Source organism: Cyprinus carpio, chromosome B24 (genome assembly GCF_018340385.1).
Source record: "Cyprinus carpio isolate SPL01 chromosome B24, ASM1834038v1, whole genome shotgun sequence".
In the NCBI taxonomy this organism is placed as follows: domain Eukaryota; kingdom Metazoa; phylum Chordata; class Actinopteri; order Cypriniformes; family Cyprinidae; genus Cyprinus; species Cyprinus carpio.
Genome location: NC_056620.1, coordinates 21673033 through 21699176, shown reverse-complemented (window position 1 = coordinate 21699176; position 26144 = coordinate 21673033). Strand labels below are relative to the sequence as shown.

The following is a 26144-nucleotide window of genomic DNA, read 5'->3' as shown; positions in this document are numbered from 1 at the left end:
TTAAAACATTTGATGTTATTCCTGGTTCAAAAAAAATAAAAACGAATTGCATTTAATGTAATATATTTGAAATCAAAAACAAATAATGTGCATTTAGGTGGTCGAAAACACACTTAAGTGTGAATTTAATTCACACTTAAGTGTACTGTTAACTGACATTTAAGTATATTTTAGTTAACATTAATTGCTTGTCAGTACATTAGTAGTACACTTTAACCATATTCTAAAGAAGCAATTATGAAAGTACATATAAAGATGTACTACAAAGTCCAACTTGAGTAGTTTAAAAAAATCACTCAATAGTTCAACTAATTGCATTTAATATAACTTTAAAAAATGTGATACATTTGAAATTAATTAAAAATACAATGTACTTAAGCAACGAAAAACATTACATTTAATTTGCCCTTACGTGTGTTCTTTTAAAATATATTTTTTATGCAATAAGTACACTTCGTAAAAGTATACTTAAGTGCACTTCTTTTTTTACAAGGGTAAGCAGCACTCATTACACCTTCCCAGCGTCAATTCTTTTGGCATGCCTCCACCTCCCCATCTCCTCCTCTATTTCTGTTATATCTCCTCTAAGGTACGCAATGAACTGGATGGACAGACGAACTCATGAAACTCAGTTCTGAGCTCATGTGTAGTTCTGTGTTTGGTCTCTGTGGTGTCAGTAGTGTGTGATAGTGTTTGATCAGCTGCAGCATCAGTTCAGTCACTGTGACTCTGACTGACCGAGGTTTTTGTACGACTCTTTATCACTGTGTGAACACACAGCTACTAGGACAGTGTACTCCCAGACAGTAATAATGTCCAGCATCTTCAGTCTGGACTCCACTGATGGTCAGAGTGAAATCAGACTTAGATCCACTGCCACTGAATCTAGATGGAGTTCCTGACTGGAGGACATTTGCTTTATAAATCAGGAGTTTAGGAGCTTCTCCAGGTTTCTGTAAGTACCAGGATAGAGGCTGATAATCCCAACCCTGGTAAACTTCAGGACTGGTTTTACAGGACATAGTAACTGTGTCTCCTGGTTGAACAGGTTTCTCTGCAGGGTTCTGAGTGACATGTCAATTCACCTCTTGATTCTATATTGAGAAAAATGAATAAAACGTTCATAATTAAATATCTGTTGGAGGACAGTATTTTTAGCACAGATGATCAGTTAGAATAGAGTATGTTTATTTCCTCACCTGTGAAACAGTAGCTAGTGAAGATCCAGATGAAGATGGTGATGAAGTTCATGGTTGCTGTTGGTTCAGATTCTCAGAGTTCAAACTCACAGAGCTATAAAAACTGCTGAAGCTTGTGCTGGCAATGCAAATCATCTCTATTTAAATCTGTGTACGAGTTACAGATGACGATGCATGCAAACATAACAGTGTTTATTTTCTCTTATGCGTATGACGTTTAAAAACTCTTATTCACGTCTGAAGCTACAAACTTTCTGATGGTTCAAATGATTTGAAAAGGAAGGGAACGTAGTTGTCACTGAGGGCAAAGGTCATTCCAGAGGGTGACAGGTCAACAAAAACAAAACTGCTTTGATGATTAAAAAATGAATTGGAGGAATGCATGATCATTTATGAAAACTCAACATTTGGATGTCTAATGAAAATGTGATTAATGCATTTTTTTTTGTTTATATGTTAAGAATGAATTACAAGTTTTCACTGCATCAAGAGACATTTAGAATTATGAGAAATGATTTTTGTAAAAGTCACTTGGTTAGATGTTGAGAAGAGCTGCTGTTGTGTCTGATATCAGTGTGTGAGTCTCTTCTCTCTCTTCTCTGCTGGAGTTTATGTTTATTTGAGTGTGACGGAGGATTTTGTGTACGATGCTTTTCACTAGAATGCAGCACTGTGGTACACTTTTGGTGAAGGGAAAAAAATGATGATCAATAAGATCAGTAAATTCTATCATGGAAATGTAAGATATTTGAATTTGCTTTATTTAATTAAGCAAACATTTGGCAACAATTATTAGAAATTAAGTTAAAGTTAAATAAAAATAAATTAGAATGGTTTATTCATTAATTGCATTTCATGATTAGTTTAATCGATTCATAGTTAAAAGTAGATTTGTTTGCTAATTAACAACTATGTATTAATATCAGTGATATTTCATGACATTTCTTTTTTCCATTTAAATTCATATTTCATCTTTACATTAATAATTTCACATCTTATTATTGCTAAAATTCAATTCAATTTAAATCCATTGATTTAAATATTTTGATATAATTTCAATTATTCTGTAATAACTGAGCCCATAATTCAGATAGATAAAGTTGAACAAAAATGATTTATTAATAAATTTAGTTACTGAACTTTTTACAAATTAATATTTAAACATACATCTCCATATAATTTTGATTGTGAGTGTCTGAGATGATCTTTTAAAATACAATTCATTTGATATTTAATTCGTTTTTCTTCTTCTTTTTTTATAATCATGAATTTTGCATATGGGCAAATATTTTAAAATCAGTTTGTAGAAATAATTAAATGTAACTCAATTTAGAAAATAGATCATTCTTATAATGTTTTAGTGTTTGATCAGCTGCAGCATCAGTTCAGTCCCTGTGACTCTGACTGACAGAGGTTTTTGTCCCACTCTTTATCACTGGTGTGAGCACTGACCACTGTACACTCTGACAGTAATAATGTCCCGCATCTTCAGTCTGGACTCCACTGATGGTCAGAGTGAAATCACTGTTAGATCCACTGCGCACTGAATCTAGATGGAGTTCCTGACTGGAGGCTGTTTGTTTCATCAATCAGGAGTTTAGGAGCTTCTCCAGGTTTCTGTAAGTACCAGGACACACAGGGTGGGCTGCAGGCTGGAGCAGTACTGAGTTTACAGCTCATCACAACATTTTCTCCTGGTGTGACAGTTTTCACTGAAGGAGTCTGAGTGACTATGATTCGAGCTTTACAACCTGAAAAAACAAACATTTATTATCCAATTTTTTTATTATTATTATTTGACATGTACTACAATAATTTTTATTATTATGTTTATTTTTAATATGCACTATTCACCTTGTAGTATGAAGCAGTATGAAGTGTCCCAGATGAAGATGATGATGAAGGTCATGTTGATGAAGATTGTTGTGTGCGTCAGTGGTGGAAGTGTTAAACTCACAGCACTATAAACACTCTCAGCGCACTGAAACATCTGATCATATGCACAAACACACTCCACATCATTTTACCTGAAGACAGTAGATTCACCAACGCTATCTCACGACCAATTCGTACGTATTTTACGAGGTGGCTAAGTCGTACGAATTTGTATGTCCTTACTCGTACGATTTTATACGATTTGTATAAACCCCAGTGTCGGTTAGGTTTAGGGGCAGGGTTAGGTATAGGTCATTCGTACAAATTCATATAAATTCTGCAACTCGTAAAGTACGCACGATTTTGCAAAAATCGTATGAATTTGTACGAGTGTGGTCGTACAAATTCGTACGATTAGCCACTTTGTCAAATATGTACGAATTGCCGTGAGATCGGGCTGGATTCACCATTGCCATTTTATTTGTTCCGAATTTTATAAAATTCTATTAATAAAATTCTATTTAATTATTTTTAGAACCAGACATTTTATAATTTGTTTTCATGTTATTTAGGGTCAAGCTTCTCCCTCCAAACACTGTTTAATGTTTGATTCTGACTTTGATGCTGAGAGCATTTAATATCTGTTGTGCCTCTTTTAGCTATATCATCTATTATACTGAATAAACAGGTCAAAGTTTATCTAATAGGGACTGACCAGCTTAATCTTGCTAAAAAATTTAATTATAAAGCAAGTAAATGGAATTAGCAGAAATTAAAATCGCATGTGTACCAAAAATGCAATGAATGATTTCAACCTTCATGCAATAATACTTTTTTTTTTGAGATTTTTAATCCATGTGTGATATTGAGTCTGATATCAGTGTGTGCGTCTCTTCTCTCTTTCTCTGCTGGAGTTTGTGTTTATTTGAGTGTGAAGGAGGTTTTTGTACGACGCTTTCACTAGAATGAAGCACTGTGGTGGACTTTTGGTGGAGGAACTGAACTGGTGCTCAAAAGTAAGTCTTTCTTAAATTATTTAATAAAACTTTATGATGTTTTTGTTTTTTAAACTGAGGTTTAAGATTATTTAAGAACATTTGGCAACAAAAATCTGAAGTTATTACAAAAAAATTATTATTGAAAAGCTTAACTCTTATTATATTCAGTTTTTATTCTGTTTTATTAATTGATATCACCAGTTTATGTATTTAATTACTTCATTTTGTCTGCTATATTATCAGTGTGTCATATTTGATGATGTTCTGTTTTTTTACTTTTCAAGCCACATTTCATATTAAATTGCATTTTTTGTTTTACATTATTTCACACCTAATGTTTAAATTAATTCCGATATTTATAATATTTTCAGTTATTTCTTAATATATTTAATTTTGTGCATAACACTAAAGTTGAAGAGTGTAGACCTTAATACATTTAATTTAATCTGTGTCATAACCACGACAAAAAAAATCAACAGATAAACATTATTAAAAATTAATCATTTAACACATTTTTTGTTTGTGAGCAATTGAACTAATCAAAGATTATTTTTAAAATAACATATTAAATTTGTTTTCTAAATCAGAATGGAACATATTATAATTTTGAATGTGTTTCATGTTTTCTCATCAAACACTGTAAAAAACACTGTCAAATTTAACAGTAAAAAAGGACAACTGTGATTGCCAAACTTGTTCCTTTCTAGTTCCAGAAACTTTAACAGAGTTTTACTGTAAAAATTACATAAAACGCCCTGTTATATATACAGTATTACTATATATAAGGGAACTTACTGTTAACTTGATTAACAGGTTTTTACCATAGCACTTTTGCAGTCTTTTACTATTAAAATTACAGTCCTTTTTTACATTTTACATTTCATAATAGCAAATATAAATTTAGCTAATGGAGAATATTTTCAAACTTAACTCATGATAGTGTTTATGTGGTATATGAATGGAAGCAGTGATGTGGAATTACAGTAAAATGATGAACTGATTGTGATTTTTCCTGCGTTATCATGTCTGAAACTATGATCTACAGTCAGAATGCTAAGAGAGCTGGAGTGTGAGTTTGTGTTGTGTGTGTTTGTGTGTTTCAGCTGGTCCCGCAGTGAAGCCCTCCGTGTCTCTGCTGCCTCCCCTCTTCTCTGCAGATCTCTGTAGACTCAGCCGCACTGCTGCTCTGCCTGCTCAGCTCTTACTCTCCACAGGGGGCGCAGGTGAGCTGGACGCTGGACGGGTCAGAGGTCACCGAGGGGGTTCAGACCAGCGCAGAGAGCGAGCGGGACGGACGCTACAGCCGCAGCAGCGTCCTGAGCCTCAGCAAAGCACGCTGGGAAGCCGGCGAGCGCTTCGTCTGCAGAGTAACACATGACGGAGCTGATCACGAGACCTCGTTCCTCAAGAGCTCCGAGTGCTGATGTTTCTCCAGTGAAGAGCAGCAGGATTCACAGCAGTCTCCTGATTTACCAGCTCAATACTCAAGCAGTCTTTCAATGTGCTGCCATTGCTGTTCATTCAATAAAGCTTCTGAACGCCTTACATTTGTGTTCGACTGCATCATTGATCAGTGTGTCCTTCCTTCACTAAAGTCTCAGCTGCTGTTGATGGATTGTAATAGTTGAGAACAGCTGTGTTTAGCAGTAAATGTGAACTGAAGCTCTTGGGGTTTGAACATGGTCTCTGGAGACGGAGCTGCTCTATTCTGAAACGATCAGAATCACTAAAGCTGTCAATGCAAATCTGATTTTCAGCTCAAACTCACAGTTTCACTGTTTGATTGGTTCAACGCTCTGAACTAGAACAGTTTCACTTCTGCTCATGAGAAATGAGTCATGAATAATAAATTCATCATCAGCTTGAGATGAAGGAGCTACTTGAGAAACTGCTAAAAAACATCTTTGTTACTGGTGATTCACAATGACTTTACTGTATGACTTAAAAATGGGATATGAGTGTAGTTTAATGAACAAAATTTAAAACAACAAAACAACCTGTGGCACCATTGTCATTTGATTACACCCTGTGTTTTCTCTGATTCTGAACATAGTTGAGTCAAACATCTGTCACAGGACAGATCACAGTCTAATAGAGCTGATTTGACTCCTAACTCAGTTCTGAGCTCATGTGTAGTTCTGTGTTTGGTCTCTGTGTGTCAGTAGTGAGTGATAGTGTTTGATCAGCTGCAGCATCAGTTCAGTCACTGTGACTCTGACTGACCGAGGTTTTTGTACCACTCTTTATCACTGTGTGAACACAGCATTACTGTTGATGGCATGTAAACTCTGACAGTAATAATGTCCAGCATCTTCAGTCTGGACTCCACTGATGGTCAGAGTGAAATCACTGTTAGATCCACTGCCACATAAACTAGAAGTTCAGGAGTTTCTCCAGGTTTCTGTAAGTACAACATAAATAAAGAACCCTATCAACCCATACATAAACACCAGTTCAAAGCATATACCCCCTCATGACTGATTACATCTGTGCTGGTTCTACAGTTGATTTTGACTGTTTCTCCTGGTTGAGCTGCTGTCGTTGAGGGACTCTGAGTGACGCTGATCTGTCCTTCTACACTCTGAAACACACAACAAGAAGAAAATCAACTCAAAATGTAATATTATACTTGAGAAAATTAATTCATATCAAACTTGTGCTCCACAAACCTTGAACAAACGCTGTGAGAGTCCAGATGAAGATGATGATGAAGGTCATGTTGATGAAGATTGTTGTGTGTGTCAGTGATGAAGTGTTAAACTCACAGCACTATAAACACTCTCAGAGCACTGAAGCATCTGATCAATATGCAAACACACTCCACATCATTTACCTGAAGACAGACGTTCATTAACAGACACAATAAACAATTACTGAAATGAGAAAATGTAAACTTTTTCCATAATATTTGATCTTCTAATTGCCAGTCTGTTATAAATTGTATCAGATCATTCACTTCTGAATTCATCCAAGACTAACTTTAGTATATGATCCTGACTCTCTCCTGTGAGAATATTTTTGGCTGTAGTTGAATAAAAACATGTCAATTCCTACATTTCATGCCAAATCCATGGATGTTCTTCAGGTTTTTACAGACATGAGGATCATTACACGTGTCTCTGTCAAGAATCAACTGAGATTTATTGTGAGTCACAACACACGATATAAATAAAACGTTAATTTTTTTTCATAAAGACAGTTTCATGTTTTAGTAATAACACAGACTGCATAAAGCAGATGAAGTAAATGCAGGTGATGTCTGCTGTGAGTGATGTGTTTGTTGGAGACTCAGTTGATGTGTGTTTGTTCAGTTAGTGAAGCGTTCAGGAGGTTTTTGTTCAGCTGCTCTATTAGTTTGTATCTCTGTGGGTCACTTTCGGCAGCGGCACCAAACTGGATGTTGGCAGTAAGTCAATCATTATTTAATATTATTAATACAACAACTGACTGTTTACACTTTGCTGCTCTATAGAAATGATGCACTTTTCCACTTTTTTATATATTTAAATTTTATTTTAGTTCACACTGAATGTTTGCCAGTAAAATATTGTAAATGTGGCTTTCATTGCCATGGCATCTTTGTTTTTCATCTGGTGAACTACTGTATAATAATTTTGGTCATTTCTTAATAATTTGATTTTATGAGTTTTCAGAGCCTCAGTTCTTTTTTTTTTCCCCTTTTTTTTTTTTTTTTACTCAAATTGTTATAAAAATATGCACTGAAATAAAATAAAATAATAGAAATAGTTTGTCATTTTGGCACCACTTTGATTTTATTTGAAAATTTAAGACAGTAATTATACTTACATTTTTAGATTAGTGTGTTGATTTTTTAATAAATCTTTCAGATACTTTTCAAATTGGAAATTATGGTTGCTTAAATGTGTTTATATATATATATATATATATATATATATATATATATATTATATATATATATATATATATATATATATATATTTATATATATTATATATATATATATATATATATATATATATATATATATATATATAAAGGTTCATATTTTATAGTAGACATGACATACAAAAGTTTTATTTTCTATTTTTTAAAACTAAATTTTGTACCCGATTTTCACATGCTGTCATCACAAATGGTAATGAATTCCTGCTATTATTATGTTATTATGCACATCTGATCTTTGATGCTTTTTATAAAAGTGACTAACATTGAAGTTGATAATGAAAATAACTCTTCAAATCAATACAAATTTCATTGTTTTGCTGATCACAGGCTTTGAAAAAATTCATTCAGGTGACTTTAAGTTTAATGTATTACAGTTTAATCACTGTATTAATTGTTGATATGTTTTTTATGAAGCTGAAAGGAGAGAAATGCTTTCTTCTTGACTGAGTTGACTGTTGTGTGTTTGTCAGGCGTCACTCGTCCTAAAGTAAGCGTCCTGCCGCCCTCCAGTGCAGAGATCTCCTCAAAGAAGACAGCGACACTGGTGTGTGTGGCCAGCGAGGGCTTCCCGTCAGACTGGAGCCTGAGCTGGAAGGTGGACGGGAGCAGCAGGTCTCAGGAGAGCAGCGCTGGGCTCCTGGAGAAGGACGGTCTGTACAGCTGGAGCAGCAGCCTGACTCTCTCTGAGCAGGAGTGGATGGAGAGCGTCTCAGTGAGCTGTGAGGCCACACGGAGCGGCCAGCCTGCGCTTACTGGACACGTGACGAGACAGCAGTGTGTTCAGAGTAGATCTGCTGCTCTTCTCACTCATGTCTCACATGGAGACTAACAGCACATGAGCGATTCCTTCATTCTCCACATGCAGCTTCAGTCGCTCGCATCTGCATCTGCTCTGCTTTGTGTGCTTCATACAAGACTATATGTGTGCTTTATCATTCAGTTATGATTTCATTACAGTTCAGTCAATAAATAAAATACAGTTGTAACTTTATGCCTTTGTGTTCTTTTTTGTCATTTTTGTTTCAGCTCTTTCTTTGGATCAGGGCTTTAGCTCGCAAAAAAAAAAAAAAAAAAAAAAAAAACGTAAATTGACCATGAAAAAATCCTGCAGATACATCTTGAAACAACATGAATCACACAAATATAGTGATAGATAAAGTGTGCTGAAGATAAAGAGTGTTAGATTAGCACATTTATAGCAAGTGGAAACTTGAATAAATGCTTTATATTCATTTAATATAACTCAAAACTTCACAGTTTGATCGGTTACACGCTCTGAACTGGAACAGTTTCACTTCTGCTCATGGACTGATGAGACAGTTATCAAGTGTGGTATTTTATAAGATTTATACAACTTATGAATTAACTTTAATGAGAGATGGAGACTTTTGACTGCAAGATGATGAATAAACTCTTCAAGCAGCAACATTTTTATATCCTGCAGATGCTTTTCGGATATGAATGAATATGAAAAAAATGATAATTATATAAAAATAATTTTAATAATTATCAAAAATAATGATGGACCTCAACAAAATTGATATTAAGATCATATTTGTGTTTTCTTCTCTGTTGAGTGTGTGATAGTGGTTTGAGCAGCTGCAGCATCAGTTCAGTCACTGTGACTCTGACTGAAGGAGGTTTTTGTATGACTCTTTATCACTGTGTGAACACATAGTTACCACTGATAGAGTGTCGACTCTGACAGTAATAATGTACAGCATCTTCAGTCTGGACTCCACTGATGGTCAGAGTGAAATCAGTCCCTCCATATGCTCCATTCCCACTGAATCGACTGAAACTGTTACCATAGCGACTGTTTACTCCACTAATGATGAGTTTAGGAGTTTCTCCAGGTTTCTGCTGATACCAAGCTAAGCCCCAGCCATCTATTCCAGCATCAGTTTTACACTCTATAGTGACGTCTCGTCCTTCAGAAACAGTCAGAACTTCAGGCTGAGTCACAGTGATTCCTCTGGATGCTGCTGACAACAACATTATATGTGTTTCATCAAATTAAATCAACATTAAAGACTCAAAAATGAGCATCTTTCACTTCTGTTACCTGGAATAAAAGCTGCCAGAATCCAGATGAAGTTGCTGAAGAGATTCATTGTGTTTGTTGTTTTTGTACCGTGGTAAACAGCAGTGTGTTATAAAGTGTTTGAGTCTGAACTCTATAAACACTCGGAGCGCTGAAGCATGTGCCGATGCAAAGTGACTCTCTCGGTGGAAAAACCCTCCTTCAGTCAGTCGAGTCAACTAAATATTTATTTCTTCATAAGACTCTTATCATGGACACATTAAACAGAGAAAAACACAAACACACAAAAGCTCATTGGGAATCACTGGACTGCAGCTGTTTTTATGATGTTGAGTTTGTTTAACAGTCATGAGTTTTATAAGCTTTCAGACTGTTAACCAGCATTTAAAACCTGAAGATTCAGTAAACGTGCAGTGGTTTGACATGTTGATAGCATGATCTGCTCATTTAAATGTATTTGGTGAAATTTATCACTCAGAAATTAAAATTCCCACATGGAGATGAAAACATGACATGTTTTTACTTTTTACTAATGATTCTTGAGAAAGTGTCATTATTCTTTCTCAATTTGTCACTGGATCAGAAAAATCACAATCACTTTCATAGAAGGATTTTTGATGATGCTGCTGATTTTTGAAGGTGGTGGACATTATTAGGTTTAATTTTATCTATGTACACTACCAGTCAAAAGTTTGAGATCAGTAAGACTTGTAATGTTTTTTAAAGAAGTCTCTTATGCTCATCAAGGCTGCATTTATTTGCCCAAAAATACAGATAAAAAAAAAAAAAAAAAAAAAAAAACAGTAATCTTGCAAAATGTCAAAATGTTATTACAATATAAAATAATGGTTTCTATTTCAATATACTTTAAAATATGATTTATTTCTGTGAAACATTGAATTTCTATCAGCCATTAGTCCAGTATAAAGTTTCACATGATCCTTCAGAAATCATTCTAATATGCTGATTTATTATTAGAATTATTACTGTTGGCAACAGTTGTGCTGCCAAAAATTTTTTTTGGAAACTGCACTACTTTTTAGGATTCTCTGATGAATAAAAAGGTTGTTAAAAAAAAAAAAAAAAAAAAAAAAAAAAGTATTTTATTCAAAATATGAATATTTTCTAACACTTTGCTATCACTTCTTATCAATTTAACACATCCGTGCTGAATAAAAGTTTTAATTTCTTTCAAAAAAAGAAAGAATAAAATGTACTGACCCCAAACTTTTGAACAGTATAGTGTATATTGTTAGAAAAGTTTTCTATTTTGAATAAATGTTGATCTATTTAACTGTTTATTCATCAAAGAATCCTGAAAAAAAGTATCACAGGTTTCAAAAGATATTAAGCAGCACAACAGGTTCCCAGCACTGATAATAAATCAGCATATTAGAATGATTTCTGAAGGATCATGTGACACTGAAGACTGGAGTAATTATGCTGAAAATTCAGCTTTGCATCACAGGAATAAATTAGATTTTAACATATAAAAATAGAAAAATTATGTTTTACATTGTAATAATATTTCACAATATTTTCTGTGCATTTTTTGATCAAATAAATGCAGCCTTGATGAGCATAAAGAAACTCATTTAAAAAAAACATTAAAAATCTTACTGATCCCAAACTTTTGACCCGTAGTGTTTATATTTATTTATATATTTATTTATTTATTTATATTTTTCGCTGGACACTGTTTTGAGCTCATGTGTAGTTCTGTGTTTGGTCTCTGTGTGTCAGTAGTGAGTGATAGTGTTTGAGCAGCTGCAGCATCAGTTCAGTCACTGTGACTCTGACTGACCGAGGTTTTTGTACCACTCTTTATCACTGTGTGAACACACGTTGACTGTTGATCCAGTGGTAACTCTGACAGTAATAATGTCCAGCATCTTCAGTCTGGACTCCACTGATGGTCAGAGTGAAATCAGTCCCAGATCCACTGCCACTGAATCTAGATGGAGTTCCTGACTGGAGGGTGCTTGTTAAATAAATGAGGAGTTTAGGAGCTTCTCCAGGTTTCTGTAAGTACCAGGACACACAGGGTGGGCTGCAGGCTGGAGCAGAACTAAACTTACAGCTCATCTCAACATTTTCTCCTGGTGTGACAGTTTTCACTGAAGGAGTCTGAGTGACTGTGATCTGAGCTCTACACCCTGAAAAACAAACATTTATTAGTCCATAAAAATATATTGCTTGGCATATAATAAAATAATTTAATTAATATTATTTAAAATATAAACTATTCACCTTGTAGTATAAAGCAGTATGAAAGTGTCCAGATGAAGATGATGATGAAGGTCATGTTGATGAAGATTGTTGTGTGTGTCAGTGATGAAGTGTTAAACTCACAGCACTATAAACACTCTCAGAGCACTGAAGCATCTGATCAGTATGCAAACACACTCCACATCATTTACCTGAAGACTGTCACTCAGTCATAGGCCTGTAATACTGAGGTGAGAGCATCTATCTATCTATATTATTGTAGTTGGACTGACATGTTTCTGCAGGTTTTTACCAGATATGAAGATCATCACACACATCTCAGTCATCACTGAATAACTGAATCATTGTGAATTGCATCACACATGATATAAAACATCACTTTTGTATATTCAGTTTGATATTTAGTAATGACGCAGACTGCATAAATCACGTAAAGTAAGTGAACTTCTGCTGTGAGTGATGTGTTTGTTGGAGATTTAGTTGATGTGTGTTTGTTCAGTTAGTGAAGCGTTCAGGAGGTTTTTGTTCAGCTGCTCTATTAGTTTGTATCACTGTGGGTTACTTTCGGCAGCGGCACCATACTGGATGTTGGCAGTAAGTCAATCATCATTTAATATTATTAATACAAACAACTGACTGTTAAAATGCATTGTTTCTCTATAGGAAGGATTGCCTTTTTCCACTTATTATATATTTTAATTTTATTTTTAGTTTACACTGAATGTTTGGCAGTCAATATTGTAATGGCATTTTTGTTTCATGCAGTGAACAAGAATCATTTCTATTATTTCTTAATAACATGATTTTAGGAGTTTTCAGTGCTTCAGCTCTTTTTTCCTCATTGATAATTAAATTCTAAAAGATTAAATATGTGCTCTGAAATCAAATTTACATTCAGTTGTCATTTTTGCACCACTTTGATTTTACTAGTAAATTTAAGACAGTAATTAAACTTAAATTTTAAGATTAATATGTTGATTTTTTTTTAAGTAAAACCTGCAGATATTGTCAAAATGGAAATTCTCAATGTTTGATTGTACACTGCTCAAAAAAATTTAAGGAACACTTTTTAATCAGAGTATAGCATCAATAGTAAATTAAACTTCTGGGATATTGATCTGGTCAGTTACGTAGCAGAGGGGGCTGTTAATTAATTTCAGCTGCTTTGGTGTTAATAAAATTAACAACGGGTGCACTAGATGGGCAATCATTAGAAAACCCCCAAAACAGGAATGGTTTTACAAGTGGAGAACACTGACATTTTTTCCCCTACTCATCTTTTCTGATTGTTTTTCACTAGTTTTGCATTTGGCTAGGGTCAGAGTCACTACTGGTAGCATGAGGCGATACCTGGACCCTACAAAGGTTGCACAGGCAGTCCAACTCCTCTAAGACGGCACATCAATATGTTGTTGTTTGCTGTGTCTCCCAGCACATTCTCAAGAGCATGTAGGAGATTCCAGGAGACAGGCAGTTACTCTAGGAGAGCTGGACAGGGCAGCAGAAGGTCCTTAACCCATCAGCAGGACCTGCATCTGCTCCTTTGTGTGCAAGGAGGAACAGGATGAGCACTGCCAGAGCCCTACAAAATGACCTCCAGCAGGCCACTGGTGTGAATGCCTCTGAGAAAACAATTAGAAACAGACTTCATGAGGGTGGCCTGAGGGCCTGACCTCCTCTAGTGGGCTCTGTGCTCATTGCCTGGCACCGTGTAGCTTCATTGGCATTTGCCACTGAACACCAGCATTGGCAGGTCCGCCTCTGGCACTCTGTGCTTTTCACAGATGAGAGCAGGTTCATCCTGAGCACGTGTGACAGATGTAAAAGGTTCTGGAAAAGCAGTGGGAGAATGTTATGCTGCCTGTAACATTGTTCAGCATGACCGGTTTGGTGGTGGGTCAGTGATGGTCTGGGAAGGCATATCCATGGGAGGAACACAGAGACCTCTACAGGCTAGACAATGGCACATTTACTGCTATTAGGTATCGGGATGGAATCCTTGGACCCATTGTCAGACCCTGTGCTGGTGCATTGGGTCCTTGTTCCTCCTGGTGCACGACAATGCCCGGCCTCATGTGGCGAGAGTATGCAGACAGTTCCAGGAGGATGAAGGAATTGATACCATTGAATGTCCTCCATGCTCGCCTGAGCTTAATCTAATAGAACACCTCTGGGACATTATGTTTCGGTCCATCTGATGTCACCAGGTTGCACCTCATAATGTCCAGGAGCTCAGTGATGCCCTGGTCCAGATCTGGGAGGGAATACCCCAGGAAACCATCCTTTGTCTCATTAGGAGCGTGCCCTGATGTTGTCAGGCATGCATACAAGCACGTGGGGGCCATACAAACTACTGAGTACCATTTTGAGTTGCTGCAATGAAATTTCAGCTTAATGGACTAGCCTGCTGAATCCTTTTTTCACTTTAATTTTGAGTGTCTTTGAATTCAGCCCTCTGTAGGTTGATAATTTCATTTCCATTAAACAATGTGGCATCTTTTCATTCCTAATAAAATTACCCAGTCCATATCACTATAGATATCCTGCATGATATTTTTCCCCATTGAGATCCGATGTGTTTTCAAAGTGTTCCTTTAATTTTTTTGAGCAGTGTATATTTGTTACTAGTTGTATAAGTTATCATTTATTTTTTAAGCTATAGATATGCCAGGCAAAAGTTATATGTTCTATTTTTTAAAACAAATGACACATTTTCTCATGCTGTCACCAAAAATTGTAATGAAGTCCTGCAGTTATGATGTTTATTTATATCTGATATTTTATGTCTTTAAAGGGTTAGTTCACCCGAAAATGAAAATTCTGTCATTAATTACTCACCCCCATGTCGTTCCAAACCTCTAAGACCTTTGTTCATCTTCAGAACACAAATTAAATATTTTTGGCTCTCAGACCCTCCACAGACAGCAACACAACTGAAATGTTCCCAGTCCCAGAAACATAGCAAGTTGCGAAGCTACGAGTATACTTTTTGTGCGCAAAGAAAACAAAAATAACAAAATACGATAATACTTTTTGTGCAAAAAAAAAACAATAATAACAAAATACATAACACAATTCTGGTCCCCAGCGTTTGCGTTCAGTGGATAGTCTCCAAAATGGCAAAAAACGGTAACTCAGGGACAAGAATTGTTGAATAAATTTTTATTTTTGTTTTCTTTGTGCACAAAGTATTCTCGATAGTTTTGCAAAATTTGAGTTGAGCCACTGACATCACGTTTTACCGATGTCCTTGCTAAATTTCTGAACATGGGAACATTTCAGTGTGTGTGCTGTCTATGGAGGGTCTGAGAGCTCTCAGAATTGATCAAAAATATCTTAATTTTGTGTTCCAAAGATGAACAAAGGTCTTCTGGGGTGAGTAATTAATGACAGAATTTTCATTTTTGGGGGTGAACTAACCCTTTAATCAAAGTGACTTACATTGAAGTTGATATTGAAAATGACTCTTCAAATCAATATATTTCACTAAATTGCTTTGCTGATCTGAGGCTTTAAAAAAAATCATTCAGGTGACTTGCAGTTTAATGTTGCTAAAATGTTAACTGTTCATATATTTTTCTGAACCTGAAAGGAGAGAAATGGAAGCGTCGAGTTCTACCAGGAAGACTTAATGCCACGTCACGTATTACAATTAGAGCTAGCCAATCGGCACTCAACACGAAGAATATAAAAGCCCGCTACTCACCCTTCATTGTGTTTGCAGATACTGCTGTGACGTTTCTTGCTCAAACTGTCGCTTGACTTATTGCCTGACTTTCCATGGGTTACTTGCATATAGTTAAGTTCGTCTCCTGCAAACTATTGCGAGTTTGACATTCCTCTCAAGATGCACACTAGATCGCTGGCATTGCTCTGGTGTCGCGGTGAACGTTTACGGTTGTTTGGTAGAGTTGGATGATATACAGGCTTCAGAGGATGTGAAACAGTTCCGAGTGCTTTCCAGGGTTGCCAGGTTTTCTCAAAACCGCCAATTGCTACTCAAAACAAGCCCAATCACGTTTCGAGAGGGGTTTCCCAGTAAAATTCACATTCCAGGTGCTACATATCACATTATTGGGGTCGCTTCAACCCGCGGACATGAAAAGTGGACACCCGCAGCAACAGTGTTAAAATAGTCCAATTCCGCGGAAAAAAACAAGCTGTTTCCGGTGCTTTCCAAGCTGTCGCGTCGGCGCTGCTTAGGTCTATATCAACCATAGACTTTATAAAAATATGGACGTAGTGTCTGTGACGTCACCCATAGACTCCCGAAGAGCGGTTTTGAAGCTCAAAGTGTGCAGAGCGAGCCATCGCCATCTTGGCAGCGCGTCACCGCTCGACTCTCCCGGATAATCGAAAATGGGCAAAAAGGCGGGAGCTGGTTGCTGAAGCCACGCCCACCTAGTGCGACGCAGTGTCAGCAGTGGCAATCCACCTGTCACTCAAGTGGCCATGCCCTTAATTATGCAGAACTTTAAGGCTTAATATAAATTAAACGGATGAGTAATAAAAAAAATTCACCCCCCTCACAGTTGTCATGAAGGGCAAAATTAGCTCTATAGACCAAAATCATTTTTTGAACCAGGCTGTAAACATGTTTTTTTCTGCTGTAAAGTTGGGCATTTTAACATGGGGAGTCTATGGGACTGACTCCCTTTTGCAGCCAGCCTCAAGCAGCCAGTCGATGAATTACAGTTTTAGTCACTTCATTGTTGGCTTCACGAGAGAGAGCGGTGCCGCTCGATATCAACAAAATATTTCATCTGTACGCTCACGTGAACCTGCACGCATGAAGTCTCTCTGGGCCTGCAGTCGGAAACAAGGCTGCCGGTCTCCTTCGGCATCTCGTCTTTATCACTTCTTCAGCCTACACCATTATATTAAAAGTATAATTTTTGTTTTCTGCACTTGTGGCGCTTGGGCATAAATGTTATTCTCTGCAAGGTTATTTACTCACACGTTTAAGATAAAGCGCTTGGTGTTGCGTGATTGTTTGTTTATCTAGCAGACTAGCACTGCATAATTAAGATGTTGATCAAACTAATACATTCAATGTTTGGAACAACTTTTGTACTGAGGCTCGTTATTAAAGGCTTACAATCTTTATACTGATAAAGATTGTTGCTCGCACTATTCCTTTCTGTAAAATATGCTATGTCTAGCACACTGTAAGGTATTTGTTGTCTTAATCATATGCTTTTGTCTTTGTTTATTCAGTCATTGTTTCATTTTCGCCTACGTACAACAATTCTTGAATGCCTTGTACTGGAATGGGGTAAGTATTACAACTTAAGTCTCTCCTGTTGGGTAGACCATTTCTGCAAAGAGGTCTTCGCTGTCTATTTCTCCACGAGCGTCCTCTGAATAAGGGCATGAACGTAAATGGACACGTTTATTGCTATGCTCAAACACTAAAGTTTTCCCAATACACAATATATTGACTAACTAAGCATTTCATCATACTTTCGTCTAATCTGTTATTATTTTACTATTCTCAGGACATATTTAAGGCGATTAGCTCTAGCTTAGCTATGTGGCATTAGTCTGCTCTATTAAATAACTAGCTGGCGCTCTTTCTGTGTGGTGAGCATTAAAGTATTCTGTCTTGGAACTTGTACTCGTCAAGGCTTTCTATAGTCTAATACATTTATGTAAATCAAATCTATACACCACTACCTCAACGTACTTCACACTAAACTTCGTCAATGTTTGGACTTGGAGGTTATAATTACTACAGTTCTGTTAATTTAGTTTGTGCCCCGTGACTTTAATGTCCTGGACAGTGTATGCTCACTCATAACATCTGCTTTAAAGTTCTGCAAAAATCTTTGTGTAAGGAACAGGATTCGATGCTTTTACAGGGTTCAATAGGTATTGAAGTTTAATTAGCTAGCAAGGCATCGTTGTTAAATGTAAAGCGTTCTTATCCTTCTGCAAGGGTAATGTATCAAGAATTATTTTTCTATCTTTGTCCTAGTTCCATACATTACTAATATTTCTTTAACTTGTATTTCATGCGATCTGGTTTCTTTTAAGGATCACTAGTCGGCTTCCCATGGTTAAATGGAGTCAAGTGATATCAAGCTTTTGTGGGAGTTAAGCCAGAGAATAGTTCTGTTTTACAGTTCCGATATTTATGCTTGTGTGATTTTACGCTTTCTGCGTAAAACTTAATTACCTTATTTGATCATTTTACTAACCTTGGAATTTCATTACAATGCAATCATTTAGATTCCATGGCTGCAGATGCAGAGAACTGTGACTCTCACCATCTTTACACAGCTCACTCTTTGGACTGGCGCTATTATGAACACAGGCTCTATCAAGCTGATGTATACGTGGTCCTATTACATTTGAGTTCTAGGTAAGATTCGGCTCAATGCTCTGCAGTCATCTTTAAAGTCCACTTGAACCAGAAGTTGCTGCCGACTTTATTTCAGTAAAGTGACGTATTTCCAGCTGAAACGGGATATTGAATAGAGGGCATGGTTTTGTTTGCACTCCTGGTCTCTGTCTCTCACTCATAGCAAACTAACGGCTGGACGCATGTGTTTAAGATTATTCTTCCCAAGCCGTCAAACTGACGTCATCGGAAAAGAAATGCCATTCCAGAGCGGAAGTAAATGTTCAGATTTTGATTAAAGATTACGAAGACAAACAATTTGATAAATAGTTTACATCAAGACTAGCAATGTGCGCTAGTAAAGTCAATTTGGATTTCATGCAGACTTTAAGTTATAATCAAGGCTTGTTTATCTGTGCATCTACTGGTGTTGGTTCATTCCGTTTCCTCATACCTATTGACTTCAGTCTTACTTGGCTGTTGCGGCCTTCACATTACATGGACTATTGCGCCACTTTGCATAACTCTGCTATGGTGGTCATCAGGTAAGTTTGTCAATTACGGTTTATGAAGTTTGACCTATCGTGGCCTTCACATATCACAGCTCATCGGGGACTTCACTTAACATTGAGTTTCTCTTCTTTTTATGGTCATGTTGATCTGGCTCATTTTTGATTTTTTGGGGGGAATAGGTTTCCTCAGTGGGTTCTGGTAGTTAGATGGAGTTCTATCAAGTGTGTGCAGGAGTCTAGCCTAAATGTTTATGTATCGGTGTACAATACTACCTCTATCATTTAACCTAAACTAATGGCCTCTCTTTCTTAATGCGGTGGTTTAGAATCCCCATAATCCGCCATCAAATTGCTATGTACATGATTGTCCTCATTGGATTTCCGTCAAGATTAGACTCTAAACTATTTCACATAAAACTCAAGGTACAGTATAATACACTTAGCAAACTACTGGTGGTGGTTCTTTCTCACATGCTCCTTATTTCCAGTTTATCACGGTTTTTTCACATACAATGGCCTATCGTGGTCATCTACACACGAGGCTTTCACATCACATAGTTTATAGAAACGTATGCAGGCTATCAATGTAATTGCAGCCCATTGGGCCTTCACTTTACATGGCCTAACGAGGCTTCACATTACTCACCCTATAGCGGCTTTGCTCATTTTGGCCTATTGTAACCTTCAGGTAAGTGACCATTATTGTTTACCTAACTGTCTATTATTGTCCTTCGCAAAATTGGCCTGTGATGGTTTTTCTCATTACATGAACTATGCTGTCTTTGTGTTAAATGGCATAATGTGATCTGTCATTAGATAGCTCATACATTCATTCGCTTGTAATATGTATGCATTTTGCTAAAATGTAATGCTGTAAGTTTAAGGTAAATTAAGCAAATACTGGTGGTGGTGGTGTCATACTTATTCATTACATCTACTCTTTCACCGCCTCTCGCGGCCTTCCGTCACGGCCTTAGCGGCTTTACTCTCTACAGACTCTTGTAGCCTTTCTCTCATGGCCTATTGGGGGCCTTTCTCTCTGCGGCTGGTTCAGATCTATTTAGTCACCTTTAGAAGCTGCGGTCTGTCACCGCTTCTATATACCGGCCACTACTGCTGTTGAATTTGGAATTCAAACATCAGCTATCAAGCTACTGGCGAAGACGGTCATCCTCCGCATTCGAATCCTACATTAGACCTGAACCACAAACCATCTCTATATCAAGCTGTCCTCAAGGTAATCTATATGCAATTACTGGTGGTGGTACAATACATATTCATATTACTCCCAACAACCTCTATGGTTTACTGCGGCTTAACTCTGCCTTTCTTTCTGTGCCCTGTTTTTCATGGCCTTCCCCTCTGTTACCCATCTCATGGCGTTTCCCTTCGTGGTCTATTTACATGGCCTTCCTCACTGTGCCTACTGATACATTTAATTCTACAGGCTCTTGGCTTTCTCACTATGGCCCATCTGGGCATCTCCATCTGTGGCCTAGCTAGGCTTTTTCTCTGCAGCCATTGTGGCTTTTCTTTAAGGCCTGCCGGGGCCGTTCCATCTTCTGTGGCCCGCCGGGGCTGTTCCCACTGTGGCCTATCGTGGCCTTACTCTCAGTATGGCCTATCCGGCCTCTATCACTGTCCGGCCTGTCGCCCATCTCCTCTACTTTATAAGCTAATACTTTAAGCTATAATCTGATAGATTCCTAAATGCTTTTATAATCACTTTAATTATGACTAATTAAATCTTATCTTTTCTTTTTCTTTTGTCCGTATGATCTAGGATCTTGTAAGAAGTACTTTGTCTGGTGGGTATTAATCTTCTTTCTTTTGGGGTATGCTCCGCCCTGCCTTCGTCTTCGGCAGGATTATCTGGAATCTACAACGTCTGATTCAAGCTACAGATGGGGCCTACGCCAATACTTTCACAACAAACAGCCAAGTGAATAACATTCTCAAAAAAATACTCCTGTCATTATCTAAATCTACAAATAAAATAAGACATAAAAGCTTTCTTCTTGACTGGGTTGACTGTTGTGTGTTTGTCAGGCGTCACTCGTCCTAAAGTGAGCGTCCTGCCGCCCTCCAGTGCAGAGATCTCCTCAAAGAAGACAGCGACACTGGTGTGTGTGGCCATCAAGGGCTTCCCGTCAGACTGGAGCCTGAGCTGGAAGGTGGACGGGAGCAGCAGGTCTCAGGAGAGCAGCGCTGGGCTCCTGGAGAAGGACGGTCTGTACAGCTGGAGCAGCAGCCTGACTCTCTCTGAGCAGGAGTGGATGGAGAGCGTCTCAGTGAGCTGTGAGGCCACACGGAGCGGCCAGCCTGCGCTCACTGGACACGTGACGAGACAGCAGTGTTCAGAGTAGATCTGCTGCTCTTCTCACTCATGTCTCACATGGAGACTAACAGCACATGAGCGACTCCTTCATTCTCCACATCCAGCTTCAGTCGCTCGCATCTGCATCTGCTCTGCTTTGTGTGCTTCATACAAGAATATATGTGTGCTTTATCATTCAGTTATGATTTTATAACAATTCAGTCAATAAATAAAATACAACTGTAACTTTAAGTCTTTGTGTTCTTTGTGTTCTTTTTTGTTATTTTTGTTGTGGGTCTTTCTTTGGATCAGGGCTTTAACTCACATTTAAAAACAAAAAATTGGAAACTTAACTCAATGGACCATGAAAAAAACACCTGCAGATACACGATGAAACAACATGAAACTTCACAAATATAGACACACATTTAATAAGATTAAGTGGGTTAGATTAACATTTAGCAAGTGTAAAAACTGAATAAATTCTTTATATATTTTATTTAATATCCATTAAAATTCAAACTCACAGTTTCACTGTTTGATTGGTTCAACGCTCTGAACTGAAACAGTTTCACTTCTGCTCATGCAGTGATGTGAGACAGTTATGAAGATTGAGTGATAGTTTTATAAGACTTACACAACTTGTGAATGAACTGTTTAGAGATGGAGACTTTTTGACTGGAAGATGATGAATAAACTATTTAGCAGCAACATCTTTATGTCCTGCTGATTCTTTTTGGAATATGAATCTATAATTAGAAAGAAGAAAGAAATTATGCATTATAAAAATGAGTGAGTAGAAAAAAAAAAAAAAAAAACAAAATAAAACTAAAAAATTTTTTTATCAAATTAAAAAAAAAAAAAATAATAATAATGATGGACCTCAACAAAATTTTTTGTTTTTCTTCTCTGTTGAGTGAGTGATAGTGTTTGATCAGCTGCAGCATCAGTTCAGTCACTGTGACTCTGACTGACCGAGGTTTTTTACACCACTCTTTATCACTGTGTGAACACATACTCACTGATATGTACAATTCATACAGTAATAATGTCCAGCATCTTCAGTCTGGACTCCACTGATGGTCAGAGTGAAATCTGTTCCATAATTTGCTCCATTGCCACTGAATCTAGATGAAGTTCCTGACTGTCTTGATCTAATGTAATAAATGAGGAGTTTAGGAGCTTCTCCAGGTTTCTGCAGATACCAGGCGAGACAGGAACCACAACCCTGTGACCGATCTCCAATTCCTCTGCTAGTCTGACAGTTTATAGTAACTGTTTCTCCTGCTTGAACAGCTGCTACTGAGGGAGTCTGAGTCACAGAAAACTTGTCCTGTAGTTCCTGTGAATGACATTTCATCAGATAATAATTGACAGTTATTATCTGTATCCTGAACAAAATCAGTTTTACTATCAAACACGTGCATATAAATCACATTCTGAGTTATAAATTAACCTTGAACACAAAGAATGAGTGTCCAGATACAGACGCCGATGATCATCATCTTCTTGTTGGTTGCTCTTTCAGTTAAAATTTAGAAAAGCTCTATGTTGAAGTGTTAAACTCACAGCACTATAAACACTCGCAGAGCACTGAAGCATCTGATCAATATGCAAACACACTCCACATCATTTACCTGAAGACTGCAGAAACCCATTTTTTTCCATTTTGTTTGTACAACAGCTCTGCTAGTGAGCACTAGGTGCTTATGACTTGTTGCGTCATTTTGAACTCAGCTAAATTTTAATAAAACTTAGATTCTGAAAATGGTTTTGTTTAATTGTAATAGTTGAGAACAGCTGTGTTTAGCAGTAAATGTGAACTGAAGCTCTTGGGGTTTGAACATGGTCTCTGGAGACGGAGCTGCTCTATTCTGAGACGATCAGAATCACTAAAGCTGTCAATGCAAACCTGATTTTCAGCTCAAACTCACAGTTTCACTGTTTGATTGGTTCAACGCTCTGAACTGGATCAGTTTCACTTCTGCTCATGCAGTGATGAGACAGTTATGAAGTTTGAGAGGTAGTTTTATTACACAAGTTTATCAGGGATACATTCATAAGGTATGATTGTACAATCTGCAAAAACTTTGTTTGATTATAAATAAACTAAAAAAACATCATAATTAATTAAAAAATAATAAATAATTGAAGTTAAACCATAACTGAGTTAAACCCGTCTGTCACATGATAGATCACAGTCTAATAGAGCTGATTTGACTCCTAACTCAGTTCTGAGCCTCATGTGTAGTTTCTGTGTTTGGTCTCTGTGTGTCAGTAGTGAGTGATAGTGTTTGATCAGCTGCAGCATCAGTTCAGTCACTGTGACTCTGCCTGACCGAGGTTTTTGTACCACTCTTTATCACTGTGTGAATACCCAGCTACTGCTGATATAGTGTGCACTCTGACAGTAATAATGTCCAGCATCTTCAGTCTGGACTCCACTGATGGTCAGAGTGAAATCAGTCCCCAGATCCACTGCCCACTGAATCTAGATGGAGTTCCTGACTGACGGCTGCTTGTTCCATAAATCCGGAGTTTAGGAGCTTCTCCAGGTTTCTGTAAGTACCAGGACACACAGGGTGGGCTGCAGGCTGGAGCAGTACTAAATTTACAGCTCATCACAACATTTTCTCCTGGTGTGACAGTTTTCACTGAAGGAGTCTGAGTGACATCTATCCTTTACACACACAAAAACAAAAAATAAACCACTTATTATTGCATACAAATATATTATATGATATATTCTAAAATTATTTCAATAATATTGTTTATTTTAAATATAGACCATTTACCTTGTAGTATGGAAGCAGTATGAAAGTGTCCAGATGAAGATGATGATGAAGGTCATGTTGATGAAGATTGTTGTGTGTGTCAGTGATGAAGTGTTAAACTCACAGCACTATAAACACTCTCAGAGCACTGAAGCATCTGATCAATATGCAAACACACTCCTCATCATTTACCTGAAGACAGTCTGTCAGTCTCAGTCATAGGCCTAGAATAAAAAAACAATTACTGAAGTGAGAACATCTAGTAAAAAATCAGCCAATCTTCTGTTAGCCAAACTATTAAAAAACTGTATCATTCAATTAATTCTGAAAACATCTTTAAGACCAAACAGAGTTCAAGGATCCCTGATACAGACCGATTTGCTTTTCAGAGACAGTTTGAAAATGCTCCTTTCAGCCGAGTCCTCCAGATTCTGAAGTTGAGAGTGAGATAAAGGTGGATGCAGAATTCAAGAGACAGAGCCGTGGACGAAAGTATAGCGCTACCACCGTCTGCTGACTAGCTGAGAGACCTCAGGGGAAGAGAGCTTCACCAGTGAATACTTCAGCACATCAAAACATATTTTCAGCAGAAGTAATAATTTGGTATTTTTTATTTTTGTTAATTTTTAGTATTTTTTTATATTTGTATAGATAATATATAGTCACTTTCAGAGTGTTAAATTAGCTGTATTAACCTGAATTGAATGTATTCTATTTTGTATTTAATAAATCCATTGATTTGAAATCCCTTTGACTACTGTACATTTTTGACAATACAGACATTAGTTATGGGGAAACTGCATCCATTACAGATGTATAATAACTGTTTTTCCCAAAGACTTATAGTAGCTGAAAAGTATCTACAAAGGAACACATTTATTGTTGTAGATTAATAGTGTGGGCCTAGTGAGGGCTTCCTGGGGGTTAAGTGAGGGCTGCCCGTGTAGGGTCAGTGCTGAAGGGCCAATGTTTTGCCAATGAACAAAAATCTCAGAGGCCCGGCACTGGCAGCCCCGCTGGGGCCCTTAGGCTAGCCCCTTAATGGGCCCATAAAGGGCCCACTGCAGGCTTGTTTGCTACTGCTCAAGAACAGCTTTATGTTGCTATATAATAAGATATGAGTGTAGTGTACAAAAGAAAAAAAAAAACATATTGCACCATATGTTTGTTTGATTTTATATCACTTTACGCACTTTAGGTTTTTCTCTGATTCTAAGCATAATTGTGTCAAACCTGTCTGTCACAGGACAGATCACAGTCTAATAGAGCTGATTTTGACTCCTAACTCAGTTCTGAGCTCATGTGTAGTTCTGTGTTTGGTCTCTGTCTTACAGAACACACACACATTGATTCATAAGCTGCAGCATCAGTTCAGTCGCACTGTGACTCTGACTGACCGAGGTTTTTGTGTACCACGCTTTATCACTGTGTGAACACATAACCACCACTGACACTGTGTACATTCTGACAGTAATAATGTCCAGCATCTTCAGTCTGGACTCCACTGATGGTCAGAGTGAAATCTCTCTTAGATGATTTACTGCCACTGAATCTAGATGGAGTTCCTGACTGGCGGCTGCTTGTATAATAAATCAGGAGTTTAGGAGCTTCTCCAGGTTTCTGTAAGTACCAACTCACAGCAGGATTTCCATCCTAGTCACAGCAGGAATCACTGCTAAATGTACAGGTTACAGTGACTGATTGTCCAGTTTGAGCGAGCAGCGCTGAGGGAGTTTGAGTCACTGTCACCTGCCCAAGATTCTGTCAAATGAGAAAGATAAGAAATCACAAACACTTTTACAAAACATATATCTTCACAACATAAAAATAACAAGTTAATAACACAATTAATCCTTCCAGACACAAACCTCTACATAATACTGTCAGCGTCCAGATCAATATGGTGGATGAAAGTCATTTCTGTTG

General features: G+C 37.3%; 1 long non-coding RNA gene, 2 pseudogenes and 4 gene segments (V, D, J or C); 3 read left to right on the top strand and 4 right to left on the bottom strand.

Moving 5' to 3' along the window:
• Positions 1–595: 595 nt before the first annotated feature.
• On the bottom strand, positions 596–3108 carry LOC109049778 (annotated as a pseudogene).
• A 708-nt stretch (positions 3109–3816) lies between these two features.
• Positions 3817–5617, top strand: LOC109059614. The gene is made up of 2 exons (XR_006158500.1): positions 3817–4090; positions 5176–5617. It is a non-coding gene; the product is annotated as an uncharacterized LOC109059614 (long non-coding RNA).
• A 1710-nt stretch (positions 5618–7327) lies between these two features.
• On the top strand, positions 7328–8990 carry LOC109059605. The segment is given in 3 exon segments: positions 7328–7336; positions 7427–7478; positions 8470–8990. Coding segments are annotated over 3 exon segments (420 nt in total).
• Positions 8991–9615: 625 nt separating this feature from the next.
• Positions 9616–10189, bottom strand: LOC122142290. The segment is given in 2 exon segments: positions 9616–9984; positions 10065–10189. Coding segments are annotated over 2 exon segments (375 nt in total).
• Positions 10190–11870: 1681 nt separating this feature from the next.
• Positions 11871–12434, bottom strand: LOC109065203. The segment is given in 2 exon segments: positions 11871–12199; positions 12294–12434. Coding segments are annotated over 2 exon segments (384 nt in total).
• A 110-nt stretch (positions 12435–12544) lies between these two features.
• Positions 12545–21696, top strand: LOC122142269. The segment is given in 3 exon segments: positions 12545–12556; positions 12815–12866; positions 21177–21696. Coding segments are annotated over 3 exon segments (381 nt in total).
• Positions 21697–23806: 2110 nt separating this feature from the next.
• On the bottom strand, positions 23807–24295 carry LOC122142268 (annotated as a pseudogene).
• Positions 24296–26144: the final 1849 nt, after the last annotated feature.